General features: G+C 38.4%; 1 protein-coding gene and 1 long non-coding RNA gene across 3 annotated transcripts; one reads left to right on the top strand and one right to left on the bottom strand.

Moving 5' to 3' along the window:
• Positions 1-77: 77 nt before the first annotated feature.
• Positions 78-11,560, bottom strand: LOC307022865. Its single transcript, XR_013803495.1, has 3 exons — positions 11,444-11,560; positions 809-985; positions 78-644 (listed from the first exon to the last, which is right to left on the bottom strand). It is a non-coding gene; the product is annotated as an uncharacterized lncRNA (long non-coding RNA).
• Positions 11,561-11,710: 150 nt separating this feature from the next.
• On the top strand, positions 11,711-16,485 carry LOC307022864 (uncharacterized protein). Of its 2 annotated transcripts, none has more exons than XM_079655767.1 (11): positions 11,711-11,824; positions 13,284-13,421; positions 13,497-13,616; positions 13,705-13,752; positions 14,714-14,774; positions 14,882-14,932; positions 15,015-15,059; positions 15,138-15,199; positions 15,438-15,483; positions 15,643-15,708; positions 15,958-16,485. In XM_079655767.1, exons 4-10 carry the CDS (start codon positions 13,745-13,747, stop codon positions 15,676-15,678), a joined length of 309 nt encoding a protein of 102 aa, XP_079511893.1. In that variant the 5' UTR covers positions 11,711-11,824; positions 13,284-13,421; positions 13,497-13,616; positions 13,705-13,744; the 3' UTR covers positions 15,679-15,708; positions 15,958-16,485. The 2 variants fall into 2 exon arrangements, with proteins under 2 accessions (XP_079511893.1, XP_079511892.1); XM_079655766.1 differs by lacking the exon at positions 15,438-15,483 and adding an exon at positions 15,362-15,408.
• The last annotated feature ends 1,115 nt before the right edge of the window (positions 16,486-17,600 follow it).

Raw genomic sequence — 17,600 nt, 5'->3', positions numbered from 1 at the left:
GATTTATCCACTCATTTCAGTATGGAAACACATATGCCTCTCTTTCTGCCTTTTACAATTCATTTGCATTGCGTTGCTGTTCACGACCAGTTTGTTACATCCGACAGGGAGTGTTGTTGTTTCTCAAGCTGACGTGCAGGGAGATTTTATGAATGCAAAAGATGCATGAAAAAAGATGTGTCAATGCAAATAGAAGAGGAAACAGCGAAAACATGAGCGTCAACTAGGGCCCTCTCTCCGAAGCTTTCGAGATAAAATCAGATAAAAATTGATTCAGATCAGATGCGGAACAGAAGCATCAACTGAGGCCCTGTCTCCAAAGCTTTCGTGATAAAATCCGCAGAATGGTGGAGGAGACCAGAGGTTCATCTTTTTTAATTACATTACATGTCACTTGTTAGACGCTTTTATCCAAAGCAACTTACATACTCAATACTGTGGGCAATCCCCACAGGAGCAATTTGGGGTGAAGTGTCTCAGGGACACAACGACATGCTGACTGCAGTGGGGTTTGACCCCCTGATCCGAACACCAACGCTCAACCCACTGCACCACACGCCTCTTTTAAGATGGAGTTCACTGATGATGTCTTGAAGCTTCTGTTTTATTTCATTTTCGTTCTCTCGCCCTTCCAGGAAAACAATCTGAAAATAATTTAGAAATTGTATCAAGCTGCTGTAATCCCTACAAGTAATTCACTGTGTCATACTTCATGTTTGAATATGTGAATAAAACTCTTATATTTCAGGATGATTTTAGGGGAAAAAGCAACTATATAAATAGAAGGATTGACAAACTGTAATCTTACCATGTCTAGCACACATGAGAATGGACTCCGTCTGGGTAGTTGGGTAGAGGACTTCAGTTGAAAAGGCAGAGGGCAGCAGTAGCTCAACGCATCGTACATCTTCTCATCAGTCACAATCTCTTCCGGTGAAAATGGTGGTTTGTTGATCCTTCCCAAAAAAAAGATGCTGTGAAGAATCTGTCAAAAAAGAGATGCCATTTTCAATGTGTGTAACTCGTAAGCTCTAGGAACTACCACGCCTTATACGGTTACATTATGTTATCACTGCCATAATAAGGTATTGTTATGGAAATGATGAAGCTTAATACAGTGTAATCATAATGAAATGTAACAGCTGTATCCTGGGGATGTCATGTAAATGTATGTGTGGTAAACAGATGTCTTTGGGAGGGGTTTTTATGACACTACAGGAAGAGAGATATGGTTATCTGTATATCCCATGGTTCTTTGTAGGGTGTGAGTTTTTGTGCCATGAGGCGCTAATATGAGAGGCCGTCTAGCTCACAACTCATACTTGGTCTTACAAACAATATCATTACACCACCAGAATCTTTCACACACAGTATCATTCCGTCTTTAACGCACTGTCATTCCTTCCTTCATTTACTATCATACTATCATACATAAATAACTATTCTCTCTCACACACAAAAACTAAATCTCTTAAACGCACCATCATACTCTCGTACACACACCAATATGGTCTTTCACAAACAACTATAATCTAATAGCACATTATAATAGTGTATGTGAAAGAGGATAGTAGTATGTGTAATCGGTAAACAATGTATGTAAGAGAATAATAACCTATGTAAGAGGGAATAGTATTTCATGTTAATAACAATAGTCATATATGTAAAACAGAATAGCAGTGAATAGCTTATAAAAGAGGTAATAATAGTTAATGTGAATGACTATATAGGCAGGGGTTAAATTGGGCCGAGGCTGTCCGGGACTAAGCCGCGGCACATAGGACGATGCTCTGACGTCATCACCCTCGCACATTTGTCATATGTTTATAAAAACGATATATATGTTAAAACTTTTTAGGGTTCATATGTGTTGACTTCACTTTAAAATAGCAGATCTCTGTGACCGACCGGATATAGTTTTTACGGCTTAGTGACCGTCTCTTCCTTGGAGGAGCAGCATCGCCCGGACTCCGCTGAGCGCCGAGCTCCCCCCCCCCCCCCCTCGCACCATTAAAACAGAGCCCCCCCACATATCAAATCCCAATTCAACCCCTGTATGTATGTGTATAAAACAGAATGATAGAGTGTGTGCATAAGAATCGTTATGTGTGTGAGAGAGTATGATTGAAAAGGAAGTGAGTTGGAGTAAATTCTCAGTTCCTGATTGGCTCTACGTTTTTTGTTTGACGGACACTGCCCACAATGGCAGTAAGACTACTAGCCTACTAATTTTCACTATGCAACTTGAAGAGTAAAAGGGTCAAGTCCGACCAAGTCCATCAGATGCGGAACAGAGGCATCAACTGAGGCCCACTGAATTGAAAAACTTGTTGTGTAATACACCATTGTTGGTTACAAGACATCAGAAATACTGTTGCAGTGGTCAAACATCATTCATTAAAATAACACACTTTATTTTTTGCTTGGGCCTTTTAAAACAAATAATTTGCCCTCTCTCTGGACGTTTGCAGATAGAATCAGGAACAAAAAGATTTCCTATTTCATAGTGATCCAGCCAAACAGAGTTCATTTAAATTAAAAGAAGCTCATAAGTCCTCATAAAAACATTCGAAAAATGTGATAAAGTGAACGTCATTCTAAATTTCACAGAGTTCACACAACAATAAAAAGTCTGGCCTCCTCCAAAGGAGCATTGCATGTGCTGCTCTCTTGGACTTTTTGATAATACTTACAGAGCTGACTGTGCACAAGCTCTACTGTTAAACCAAAGATAGAGACATCAGAATATATCTCCCAAATGTTTGTCTAAACATTTGTATTTATGTTTTATTTTGATTTACTACGGAGCCCTAAAGGTTCATGGAGGGGAAAAAAAGTATCTTGTGCGCACGAAATGCTATTTCGTGCGCGCAAGATAGTATTTTGTGCGAACGAGGAAGTATTTTGTTAGTTTCTCGTTCGCACAAGAAAGTTACCGGTGCGCCAAGTAGGAAGTGGAGCACAGAGGAGACAACCGTTTCTTTGCAGACTGTTATGTTTATGTGGAGAAATGGCATAGCATACGGTTTCCATTTTCACAGCATCATTCTGTAACACAGTCAGCTTAAACAGCAGATATGTTTACGACTTCAACGTGACTAAACTTTGACATAGTATTAATGATTTGAATTGAAGTTTCCTAATTCTTATTTTCAATGTGATAGTGATAAGTGTGCTTATAACTTTTAGTCAACTTTTTTCTGGATTCAAACATAATAACTTCAGATACCTTTTAAGGTAATAAGAGTGTCTATGCTAAATCGGAGGACTGTCCTTTAATAGTTGATTCAACTCTTTACTTTTTCGGTATTCATGGGAAAAAGTCAAACTAAACCCAATGAACTGTTTTGAGAATCAAATAAATGATTCTTCTGTCCCACATTAGAAATGTCCCTTCAATTAGTTGGAAACTGTCCAGTTAAAAGAGGAAGTTTAGGGCTAGCAACATTTGTATTGTTTGAGACTGGCAAGCTGAACAAATTTTTTACATAATGAGAATCTCAAGTCTTGAGATATTTTCAAATATTTTGCATGGTCAGACTTTTAAAAAACAAAAAAACGGTGTGTTTACAACTTGATGTCTAGTATGATTTTGACCTTGACCATAGATAACAATAAGGATAGATGAGATGATATTGGATAACTTATTATTCTCTAGCAAATAATCACTTGAAGTGGCAGGAGAAAAAAACAAAACAATGTATGAAGCTTAGCGTACGTTATTAGAATTCATTGTTAACGACATGATCAATACATCATTGCCTGCATGCTTCATTCAGACAGTTGACACACATTTGCATTTATATATTTACTGTTACACATAACAAGTAGCAAAGATAAAGCATGACATATTGATTTCCACATAAATAAATTCACAACACAGGATTAAAGTGAGATAATTTGTTTGAAGTTTAAGTTCTTGTGACTAATATCCAAAAAGATCTGTCTGGTCACTTTAAGGTAGGTAATTTTGGAGAAACCAGCTCGAGTGCGCTAGAATTGGAAAATACACAACCGGAAAAAATCTGCCACTTCCTTACAGAGCCCCTCCTCCAACACACACATGACCAATGAGGGCACGAGATAAGTTTGTGTTGTCCACAGATACAACTGTGTTATATTGAATATCCTGTGTAAATCCATCGGGCAACTTTTCCATGAGATCTGCCCTGACCCTCTCTGCAGCCGTCTCTCTGTTGCCATCTGTGAACTTCTCAGGATTTGGTCATACTTGCTCCCTAACTTTTGAATCATTTTTAAACAAGTTGCTCACACTTAGTTTCAACCTCAGCAAAGTTGCCATAGGGAAATGGTTTAGGTCTCAAACCAAACAAATTCTGACATGATTTGCAAGGAGGCATGGTCACTTTCCCCCCCCGTGAAAAGTTTAAACGTCTGGCAACGGCAAAGTGTAATGGTTCCATCAAAATCCGGATGTTTCGTAACATTTGGATAGGTCATCACTGCACCAGCAACATAACTGTCCCAGTATTCAAGACAGGACGCAGAAATCATGATACGGCAGAAATCAGGCGACATTATGGACATGGAGACCCCGTAGTACCTACAGACTGAGTTTTGGTTGTTCTTGATCTGAGAGAAGGGTTAGAGAAGTCTTCTCATCAGGGCTCTATAAAAAGAGAACTACGGCAGATATGTAATATTTAATGCAGCCGAACCGTGTATTACAATGCCGTTATGTGATGACTTTCAAAGAGAAAAGCAAGCACACTCGGAATAAAGTATTATTATATATTTTTTAAATGTTTTTGGATTTCACATCGCATAAACACCATATCCCAACGTGCATTGCGGCTAAACCATTGAATCACCGAGCTGAGGATCTTGCCTACGTCTGTTTCCCGTATTGTTTATGACGGATGTATTTTGTAATACACACATTCCTTCACATTTACATTTGAATTTAAATTAAAGTATTTCGTGAGGCCTTCTAAAATGTTTTTAAATATAGCTACGGTTCTAGTTGAAGAGTTTGTAAATTAACATGAACCGAAGCTGTTGCCTGGCAACGCAATCGCACAACGTCACGTCCGTTAATTCCACATCCAGTACATGGATTAACATCGATTTAATACATTAATGTAGCCTTTGTTTCTGCTAAAAGAGGTGTCGACCAGCTGGGGCAACAAGAAAATCGGCGAAATCGAGTGTGACTAAAAAATAAATCATTATTATATTAATATTGACAATAACAACCGACCGTCGGGCAGTGGCGGAGCCAGGACATTTTCAGTGGGGTGGCCAGGATGGAACCAGTGATCATGTTGGGGTGGCATTGAAATCACTATTATATGAACATAAAAATACATCTCACTAGAACATAAGGGTTTATTTAAGGCACCTACAACAAACCTCTACATTATTTGGGATTAAGTGGTAGAATAGATCAAATAATATTCAGTATATCTAACTGTTTTTTTTAAATTCCTACAGGTAAAGCATCAACGAAGCTTACATTATACAAATGTAATGCAATATACAGACTGTTTAGCTTATGGTGATCAGCAGCCCTATGAGCTCATTCTCTCAGTGTATCATCAGGAATACAGAGACACACACACATCATTTAAATAAAAGTTTTTAAATTCAATGATAGGTTAAGAATAAACATCTTAAATTAAATAACAATAAACAATAGCCCTTAACCCTGTAAGGCCCCCGGTTGTAATTTTACTTTAATTGTACATTACTTGAAGCTATCCTAAAAGAGTCAGTAAATATTTTTTTAAAAGACAACATTTACTTAGTCAAAAGGTCCTTTTGCTCAGCCTCACAATGCTATTGGTAAATGTGTTATAGGTCCTGCCCTCTGGCCATACACGCCAGGGATTTTGGGCCCCATGGAAATATATCACATTGGGCCCCACCACCAGGCCCAGGCCACGCCAACCAAGCACAATTGCTGTAACCACACCTCCAGAACCCAACCGACTCAGTTATGCTTTAAATAACTCTACCTGTACAGGCTTGCATCTATCTTGTAGTCCAATACTAACTGCACAACATTTACTGCCACTGAGCTGTGAAAATATAACACTCATGGGGAGACAGGGCTGCAAAGTCTAGAGATGGATCTGTTGGTCCTGGCTCCAGGGGGAGGGACAACTGATTTAGCATGAATAGCTGCTAAAAATTTACCTGCATTTACTAAATGTCAGCTAAAAGAGGAGTGAAATTAAAAACCTGTATAGATATTAACATTACTTAATGTCAGCTTAGTAAAAAAAAACATGACAATTAGGGATGTCCCGATCACCTTTTTTTGCTCCCGATCCGATTCCGATCATTTGATTTTGACAATTTGCCGATACCGATTTTTCCCGATCCGATCTTTATGCAATGCATTAAGAGAAAAAAATGAAAAAAAGCATTCAAGTTGTCCCTTAAGGTTATTTTTTTTATAATTGAAATTTGATATTCTATCCAACATGGATATAGCTTCTTATTTTCACAGCAGCATTGGATCAGTTCAGTTGTGCAGCATTGGATCAAAACAAAATCAAGCTTGTCAGTACTCGTTAGCTTACTGCTACAATTAGACACTGCGCCCTGCCCACTCTGTTGCCAAATTTGAGAGAAATAAGCAACCAGGTCTATGAAAACAAGCCCCAAAGAAGCAACACATGATGTTGTGTAATTTGAAACCAAAACTAAGGCCTCAGGATGACTTTAAGACTTGAACATGGTCATTTTTGTTTTGTAACATTGAATAAAAAAAATAAAAAAAGTATTTATTAAAAAATAAAAAATAAATTAAAAAATCCCGATCCCCGATTTTTTTCTCCCGATTCCGATCTTTTGAAAATCACGTGATCGGCTCCGATCCCCGATCACGTGATCTCGGGACTTCTGCAATGACAATTATTATTTACAATGGACTACGCGTAGCTAACAGACACATTTCCACCACTCATAGACCACACCCACCTTTTCTTTGAAAAACTGGGTGACATACTGTCGCCCTTTAGTCCCTCTCTCTTGTCTTTCTCTCCTTTCTTTTCTCTTTTGAAAACATGACTTTGTTAGTCGTTGAGACATGGCACACACGTAAGTACTAGCATCCCTGCTCCTAACATGCTCTCACTCTCTGCTAGAAAGTGCCGGCGGTGCTGCACCGCGTTTGGAGGCAGGACCAAACCATTACATGTAAATAGAAGGGGGTGGACAGAGGCTTTGGATAATTAACTTTTGGAAGAAAATAAGTTAAATGAATTGTAAGTTTAGTGAGTACATTATCAACATAACGTTCTATTAATGTTAATTATTGATGAATGATGAAAGGTTACTTAAACATGTTCTAAAATTGTTTGGGCCCCCGTGGTGAGGGTGTTGGCGGTGGCCAATAGGGTGTATACCTATAGTATCCAATGTATACTATAGGACAGTAAACCAAAACTATCGTTTAAAGTTGGAGAGATACAAAAATATGCATGAATAAATAAATGTTAACTAGGAAAAATAAGATATGAATGAACAACAAAAATAAAATAAGTTACATTTATTTGTTATTGGCTATTCCCAGTAGAGACTTTATTGATCCCAAGTTGGAAACATTTGCATTACATCAGCACGTGTAACAGTGGTAGCAGTGCAGTGGTGTTTATTTGTAAATCATTTAGTATAATCACACAAATTCTGTCTTTTATATTTAATAATTCTGTGTTCTCAAATATAAAAGTCAGCCAAATTAGTGTTGATACTGCGAGGAGACGTATTGTGTGAAAAGAAATGTAAGAAGATTGTTTAATTGCTGATATATTTATGATCCACGTCACGTTTTCAGTTTTGGCGGCAGTTCCTGATGTTTGTCTAGAAGTCTTCTCAGCAGGGCTCTATAAATAGAGAACTACGGCAGATATGTAATATGTAATGCAGCCGAACCGTGTATTACAATGTCGTTATGTGATGACTTTCAAAGAGAAAAGCAAGCACACTCGGAATAAAGTATTATTTTATTTTTAAAAAAAAGAATTCGGTCTGTTTCCGGTATTTGTTTATGACGATGTGATGTAAGATGTGAGACTGGGTTGGAGAATTGCATAGGGGAAAATAACGTACTGTATCTATGCCACAATTTTAGATGCGGATTTTGTTAAACTAATACGTTTGCGCTGTGTACCAACACTATAAATTGACGGGAAGGGGGTAGCAATAAAGATAACACCATTAAACAGTTACACAACATAACAGAAATAATATCGACAGCAGCGTCCCTAGCAACCACCTTGGTAACAACGAAAACGTTGAATGGACCCAATTTCCTGAAGTAATCTTCGTAATAACTAGCAAACTAAAGATCATGTACATCCACTGCACACATAATCTGAAATAACAACTCATATTTCTTGCATCAAATGACATTAAAACGCATTTTAATGGCCAAACTAACTTTAAAATAGGCATTTTCCACCGAGAATAAAACGAATGTCTGCCATGTTTTTTTTTTCTGCAGGGAGAAATTTGAAGATCACGTGACATAGATGCCAGCCATTGGAAATGAATGGTGAAAAAAGACGTAGGGATCCTACAATTTCAGAGGCGTTTTTGTAGAAATACTACGTCCCAAGTTGTGGACCAACGTAGTTATTACACGTTATACGGTTGCATTATGTTATGACTGCCATAATAAGGTATTGTTATGGAAATTATGGTATTAAAGCTTAATATAATGCAATCCTAATGAAATGTAACAGCTGTATCCTTGGGATATCATGGAAATATGTGATAAAGAGATGTCTTTGGAAGGGGGTTTTATGACAATAGGAAGAGAGAATGATGGAAGGAATTTACGATAGGGGTTATCTATGACGGCCACTCAAACTTGTGTTATAACAAACTGTCCTTCACTGCAAACATCGCTGCTACAACCCGCTGCTGCAGATACACTCTTTACAACATCAGGAGGATACGTCCCCAGCTGACCCAGAAAGCGAAGCAGGTTCTAGTCCAGGCTTTCGTTATCTCACGCCAAGACTACTGCAACTCCCTCCTGGCTGGTCTACCTGCATGTGCCATCCGACCTCTGCAGCTCATCCAGAATGCAGCGGCTCGTCTGGTCTTCCACCTTCCTAAATTCTCCCACACCACTCCGCTCCTCCGCTCCCTTCACTGGCTTCCGGTAACTGCTAGAATCCACTTCAAGACAATGGTACTTGCGTACCATGCTGCGAATGGATCTGGCCCTTCCTACATCCAGGACATGGTTAAACTGTACACCCCAGCACGTGCACTCCGCTCTGCATCAGCCAAACGGCTCGCTGCACCCGCACTGCGAGGGGGACCCAAGTTCCCATCAGCAAAAACACGTGGGTTTGCTATCCTGGCTCCAAAATGGTGGAATTAGCTCCCCATTGAAATCAGGACAGCAGATAGCTTACACATCTTCCGGGGGAGACTGAAAGCTCATCTCTTTCGACTCCACTTCGATCAATACAATTACTAACAAAGAATTGCTAACAAAGCACGTACAGTATAAAGGGCTGGCTTATCTAAAGCCAGTTGAGTAGCACTTGAAATGTTTTAGCTCTATGAAACCTGATGTACTTATATGATTCTGTTTTCTTCAAGTTTGTATCTTGTTGGTCGAACGCACTTATTGTAAGTCACTTTGGATAAAAGCGTAAGCTAAATGCAATGTAATGTAATGTTTGTGGGGTAATAAATTCCAAATCATCGTTGGGCTGTCACCCAATGAGTGACGTCTGAGGAAGATGAAAAATGTAAATGATACAATGTTGAGAAAATACTGCATCTCTTGCATTTATTGACGTAGAGGAGCCTGATTGTTTACCTTTTTTAATATAATGGTGAAATTAACCTGTTTTCCTCTTAAAGTGTAACAGATTGATGCATCTCTCCACAGATCATCTTAAAGGCTTCGGAATCCCCCCATTGTAGTTAAGAAACTGTAAAAACTAGGCCCCCAAAAAGCATCTTGCATAGGGCCCCCAAAAAGGTCAGGAGTGAATGAATGGAAATAAATGAATTAAGCCCTGCCTCATGTTTTGAACTACCACACCTTATGTAAAGGAGTCATTATGACGGTCAGAATAAGGTATGAACGCTACCTTCTCATTGATGCATCCATTGTTTTTGATGAAATGTCATATTTCCGGTTTTGATCACTATTGAAAAGAGCAAGATACCAGTTTAGTATGTACCAAATGCATACACAAAGAGCACAAACACACATGTCTGATGCTTAATCCCGTTAAGCCCGAGAGACCCTGGTATCGGGCCCTCCTGCAATATCTTGCAGGAAACAGTGTCTGAGGGCATGTTCATTTAATAAACTATGAATGTTTTATATCCATGTAACGGGAAGAAACTCATCTAACTGATCTTTTTTTTTTTTAAACCCCACAATGCTAACGCTGAGCCTCTGATGCACAGATGACTGCACCGAAATTCACTCACAAAACCTTATTATTTATATTTGCACATCCAACAACACATCGTTTCACATCGTGAGGAGACACAGAATCGAGGACTACCCTTCATTATCATTATACGAACTCTCGTAGATAATAACAAGAACAGACATCAAAACATATGGCGCTAGGTAGCTAAAAACGCTAACATGGCTCACCTGTGTGGTAGTCAGTGTTGGGCAAGTTAATTCCAAAATGTAATATATTACATATTACTTATTACTCTCTTTTGAAAGTAATAAGTTACATTACAATATTACTGTCTCTGAAATGTAATGAGTTACACTACTTTAGTTACTTTTTAGTTACTTTCACCAAAATAACCGCAAAAGAATAGCTAGGTATTTTAAATGCTAAAATGTAGTTTAGTGCAGCTCATTATGCATCCAGTGAAGGGCAATGTGGTATAGCATAACAACTGTGTAGGCCCTTAAGGCTTTTAACAACTTGTATTACACGGCTTAGTTGAATACTCCATTCTGATTGTAAATTCTTAACATGTGACACGTTGTTAATACAGCAGTACAGACCGCTGTCAAGGACTATAATGAATGTTAACATATTGTAAATCAAGGCAAATATTATTTAAACCATGCTCATGATTTGAAATGGCAAACATTGAAAGGCAAAAGTATTATTAAAACCATGTAGCCTACTACATCATCACCTTGGTCCCATCATATACGCTGGGAAGAGACTGTGCTTGAAAACTGGTATCACATCATCATGTGAGGTTGACTTTGTGACCTGGCGAACATTTCAGCTGCAACATTAGCTCGTTGATAATAAGCTTGGGATATGAGATATTTTTGTAGCCATTCGTGGTGAAGGCATCTGTGTTATGCATTATTTTTGACCCAACATTTCTACAGGCATGTCAGAATATGGTACTATTTTCACATGAATATTCTAGCCATTGTCTATTTTTATACCACAAGCTGCAAAATGACCGCCTTACCCCAATGTACAGGCGGGTAGTTGTTTAGATATACCTGGCACCTGCGGGCCGCAGAGGGGCGGCGTAGTTTCGGGCGACGAAGACTGCTGCTCCGGGGCTGCGAGTCAGGCGGGAGTAAGCTAGTGTCCACAACGGAGGGTAACGTGATGTCCGCATCTGACCTGTTGCTACTGTCTGCAGTAGATGCAGTGTTGCTGGCGTTTAGTGATGGTTGCTTTAACCATTTTCGTATAAATGATTATCCACAGATCACTGTGTCACTGCTGTGGAAGCACTTTGGAAATGATGCACGCGCAGCGGAGCAGGTCACGCGCACCTGACACAATTTGTTGTTTGTATTTTTCGCTACGTTCTCTTTTTTGAATGGTTGCATAACGTTCAACTTCCCCGAAGATCTCGACGCGAAGCCTGAAGGGTAAACACCAGGTTTACTAATCTACCCGCACAATTTGTCCGGTGTCGGAATGTCTCGCTATGTTAGTACATTCTTAAAAAACAAAACACCATTTAATTTCGGGTTAAAATGTGTTGTAACTGCGTTACTGAGCATTGTAACGGGTAATATATTACCCACATTTCATTAGTAATGCGTTACATTACTACGTTACAGCAAAAAGTTATATATTACTGTAACTCCGTTACTTTGTAACGCGTTACACCCAATACTGGTGGTAGTCTGGTCAAAAGTGGTCTTCAATGGCATTAAAACGATAAAAACGCTGCTGAAGTTAATCCATAGGTTAATCCAATGTGTCTGTGTCCCCTTGAAATGATTTCTGATAATCCATGAGCAATAAACCTGCTTTTCGGTTTTGAGATGTCAGACCTAGAGACAGCTTCACTCTGGTGCAAAACTGCGCGCGCGAAGCCCCCACCTTTTTGTTTGACCATGTGTGTGTTTGGGGAGATTTCCCTTCTATTCTATTGGCTCTAACGGTCAGAAAGAGATGTCAATCACCAAAATCGACCCAGAGAAACGGTAAAACCCCCATTTGCACACAAATCACCTCAGAGGTGGAGTTTTTTTTGCTAAACCTCTCTAAAAAGGTCACATGTCACTTGTTTTGCATCAATCTTGATACAGGGTATATTTGTACTTTGGATTCCTAAAGCTTTTAGTCTACCTTACCATCATCCAAGGGTAGTTTTCATATATGTAAAAATGAATTTTTGGACGGACACTATCATTTACAGTTTTTTACTATGTTCAATCTGAATTTTCTTTAAAATGAAAAACATTTATATTGATTCTGACTTTTCTACATCCAACTCACAGGTTTATCATTACTTTGAGAAAAAATATTATTAATGTAACCCTTTTAGAAGGGAAGATATGGTCATTTGTTCTGGGAATGTCATTTTCGAGCCTGAGACCTGAAAAACAGGCTCAGGGCTAAACTTGTTAAATCAAAAGCTGTTTACACCTTGAACTAATACATTTCTATAACATAATGCTAATATGAATGCAAACTATTGTAACACATAATGTAGGACTTCTCTGACAGGATACTTGCTAGTCTCTCTATTCTGAACTTAACTGAAAGCAGAAATGGAGAATCCTGCTAATGCAGTTACAGCACGGATGAACTGGAACTGAAAAACTGCTCGGCCCACAACAATTGGTACCAGAGAACCCCTGAGACAAATGTTATTTATCCACTGTTAGTGAACATAGTCCAGCCTAGATTGGCTCAGCAGAAATTTGTAAACTGTTCTGCTTTTTGATTGTTTTACTGAACTAACATTAGGCAGATGCTATTTACACCCGGGTGTCTATAGTCAACAATGTATTTACACAGAGGGAGGCCGAACTGCAACAAGGACAAGGTTGTGTGTAACCCTTGTTTTTAGCACATAATTGATTATGTGGACAGGTGTCTTCAGGATAAGGTCCTCGCAAAGAGACGACGAACCCACAACTGACGACGACGAACCCACAACTGACTCTTCATACAGTAAAGGCCCACCAGTCCTGTTGGGGTCGGAAGCTGACTCAAACACAGGAAAATATGGTGAATAGACTGTTTGAATCTAGAACACACCATGGAGATTTTAAAAATAATTTTCTAAATGTGTCTATCTGTCAGCTTTCACAGGTATTGGACAGCAGAGGAAGCCCAGATGAACGCCTTGCCTATGTAAACAACCAGATCCTTACACGCACTGACTTTTGGACTTTGGGACGACCACAGGATGTTGAAGGGATGGTAAGTATGGAAATAATGCATAGACAAAGTGTTGTTATTTTATCAGTACAAATGTAGCCAATGTTGCCATTTTCCTCTTCTTTTACAGATCCTAAACAGCTGCCTCAAGGTCATAGAGAAGCTGGCAAATGACCAGGTAGTGAAGTTGCATACCTTTTCCAATATAAATGTATCCCCTTCTGTTTATAATCTTTTCTGGACTGAAATAACAACTGTCTTACAGGGCATCAAAGTGTTCTCGGCAAACAGCTATGTCGTTCACACTTGGTTTATACCTATGTTGCAGAATCCTGAACAGCATCTCCCGTTACTTATGCGTATTAACATTATTATATTTTCTGGAATCATATGAGAATCACTGAATGTAAACTATTCATTTTACCATCTCTCACAAGGATAAAGCAGACGATTTCTGGTGGATTCTGGTTCCTGTGTGGCGCCCAGGGCATTGGACAATATGTGTCACTGATATGAATTTACTTATCTGTATTTCAAGCCAAACACAAAATATTACTAATTTCATCAATAAAGTATAACATCTTCTTATACTGTTACTGTAATTTCAAAATTAAGATAAGTATTTCAGCTCAAATGTTGTAATTGTGTGTTCTATTTGCTGTGGTAACTATTTTGTAGATAATGAAGCCACAAGAAAGGGAGATCTTTTTTTTAGATTCCCTAAATGGCACTGGCTTCCGTGATGAAAGCCAAATGGAAACATTGAGGTTTTTAAGCACAGAAATTATGTTCAGTTTTAAGGTTCTGTTCTTATATTTGTATTACATTTTTCTATAGCTCTGTGTTCAGTTTTACATTTAAAAGATGACCTCAAGCATAAATTGACATTTTATTGAACAAAAAAATGGGAATGTTCTGTTACCACCCATTTATAAGCTTTCTTTTCTGTTTGTTTCCTTAAAATCAAGCTCTTGGCCAACCTTTTCGGCATTATTCCACTGTTGGTGGTTTTGCAGTTCTGCACTGTTCAAAAGTTGGTGGTTCCACCAGTTTGACAATATTCAACCAGTTATTCCGGTTCCAGTTTTCAATTTTCTTGAATGTCCTTGTCTAAACAGCTGTGTGTTATCCCCCATTAGACAAGTTGCTCTGCTTGTGTCACCTGGACCCTGGAGAAAATTCTGTGCAAAGGACATTCAAGTTAGTAATTATGATGCACACTAATTTAATTTGATTCCTGGATTTCTACACTGTGTGTGTGTATTTGTGTATATAATGTATATAATCTCACCTTCTTCATGAAATAGGGCATACCAAGACAACGGGCCTCCAACAACTGTGGGGTGTTTGTGCTCATGGTATGGCTCATCTGATGAATTTATCAATCTTTTCTTTACAGTTTTGCAATTAGTGTGTAATGTTTTTTTTACTCTTGAACAGTATGCCCTCTACTTTGTGATGGAGTCAGCTTTTGATTTCAGTGAGGTAGGCCACAGAGATACACTTTTGATCAGTCCTTGTGGTGTTCCCTTTTCATTTTAATATGCATCTGTTTTTGCACAGTTGGACATGGAGCATTTAAGGAGATGGTGGTGCATGCTACTCATTGACAACTTCCCCGTGACGTAAGTATTCTTACCGTGACACATTTTGTGCATATGTCATCTTGAATCTTTTATTGTATTGTTTTTATGTCTTATGAGGGCAAAAAAATAAATTAAATTAAATTAAACAATAAACCAGTTATGTTTGTTAACAATTCCCATATCACTTGTTGTCACTGATAGATTCGAATGCAGAAGATCAACCAAAAGATTGCGAAGACAGTCCCAGGGTAAGTAATCATGATGACCCACCCGAAAGAAGTAAAGTCGTAAAGGAAATGGCATTCTGCAGCGACTTTGGATGGGTATCTAGACTGTAATTTAATACTTAAAATCTCCATGGATGTGCTCCACAGCCATACAGTTTGTTGCTTCCACCTCTTATTCAAGGGGGCAATCTGTCATGATGCAAGTACAACTGTTTTACCATGCAGTAGTAATTCCTTTTATCTGGTGTCTTCCAGAAAAAGGACCCACTGGCAAAGACGGCTGCAGAATAAATTCTTGTCAGCTCTGAAGAGGAGGATGGAGTATGTGATATGCTATCTGTTATACCTTACATGAAATTCACAGCACTTCCTTCTGTTCTTCTGCAGCGACTGGTAGAAAATGGCTGAAAATATTTTGTACCACTGATTTAGATAGTGTTGCATGTGCAAGTTTGTGTGCGTCATAATTACACATTCAAAGCATCTTGTTGCAAATCAGCAGCAGCACTATAAGAATAGTAAATGTACAGTGTAGTAGCAATGCATAAACTATTTCTCTTCTTCCTGTAGGAGAAGCACCCCTTTATAAGTAATGCTATGGCGGCATCTCAGTGGTGCTCTGCAAAGAAAATGGGAGATAAAGTCATCCTGCCACAAATTCTTTCCATGGCCCCACTGGACAGAGAAGCAGCTCTCCATAACCTTGGTGAAGCCAGCAACCTGAGGGACGAAGACAGCTGGGAAGACAGGATGGATCCATTTATGTTCAGGTTCAAATTAGGGTCTGACTATTTAATGTTTTTTGAGCAGTGCACTGATAAAGAAAACCTTAAGGTTCATGCCTGTTTTGAAGAGCGCGGTTGAATGTTTGCATCAGCAAAGCCTTTCACTGATGTATAGATTTTTTTTTTATATATATACTTGGTTTGGTTTTTATATTTACTGTATTTGCTTTTTCGGTTCTGTTATCTTAATGATTGTTCTGTTATATGATAAATGTTGTAAATAATAAATGCTTTTTCTATCATTCTATGAAATGCAGTGCAATGTATCATTTGAAATATATGGACTAGATATGACTATGCACAGAACTGACAAAATGAATAATCAATTAAAACAAATATTAAATAATGAACTTAAATACACTAATATAGAAAATATGACTTTTTATACCACATTGCACATGTGGTATAAAAAGGTATATTTAAATACATTCATGCATTTAAATAGTATGAAGTTTTTATATTTAGTTTTTAAATTATATTTAGTCGAGTGCAGATTTGTATTTGTACTTCTTGTAGTTGTCCAGCAGATGATGCTGTTTGTCTAATTCCCCGCCCACACCTGACCACGCCCCATTCCGCGTGCTGCAGTCAGGCGTGTCTTAGAAGTTGATATTAGGAGTACTTTTTTAAAGGAAGAGGACTTATGTAACCGGTCTGTGGGAGCCAGAATTATTGGGGATCAAATACTTATATCACACAATTAAATGCAAATTAATTTCTATCTCTTATATTATCTGCATTTCTGGATATCATTTTTGATATTCTGTCTCTCATTCGTAAAACAAATCTACTATTGAAATAAAAAAATGTGTATTTCTTTGTAAGTGGGTAAACTTACAAAATCGGCAAGAGATCAAATACTTACTTCCTCCACTGTACATGTATGAATGAAGTGACAACCAAATCAGAGAGAGAATACTCAAAGCATTTCATCATATAAAACACTTCTCTCTATTCAACATAAGCTCATCATTAAAACTGAACCCTTCCTGACTAAAAACACTGAAATGACCTGTCAGAAGTGAGCAAACTGGGAGCGTTCATTCATAGTCCGACAACAACAGGGAGTGTTTAAAAGTCGCTATAAATGTGAATGCAATTCTGAATATAAATCTAAGACACCAACGACCTCAATCTACTATTTGGGTAACTATTATTTCCATTTGTATGATTTATCTCACACTTTCTGTTTACTTACTTCAGTTTGAGGTGTCTTTGTAAAACAACTGTGTAGGCTAACATTGACGTAGAATATGTGCATCAAGAGTTACTGTGTTATTTTATTTTTGGTTTTTACGCATAGATTTAGGCTGCTTAACATTATATTCGCCCCCTACACCCTGCCCCTACACCCTACCCCTCCGTTTGCGCGTTCGCGCGGAGGGTCCGCCACATTAAGTGCTGTGTGAGTGAGTGGGCTATCGAGCC

This window comes from Notothenia rossii (genome assembly GCF_949606895.1).
Source record: "Notothenia rossii genome assembly, chromosome: 10".
Taxonomy (NCBI): domain Eukaryota; kingdom Metazoa; phylum Chordata; class Actinopteri; order Perciformes; family Nototheniidae; genus Notothenia; species Notothenia rossii.
This window is presented reverse-complemented; position numbering and strand designations above follow the sequence as displayed.

Bases quoted from the DNA above. Each gene is read 5' to 3' on its own strand.
- LOC307022864 (XM_079655766.1), top strand. The intron at 14,775-14,881 runs GTTAGTAATTAT...TTCATGAAATAG, and splicing joins TCTGTGCAAAGGACATTCAA to GGCATACCAAGACAACGGGC. The intron at 15,200-15,361 runs GTAAGTATTCTT...TGTCACTGATAG, and splicing joins ATTGACAACTTCCCCGTGAC to ATTCGAATGCAGAAGATCAA.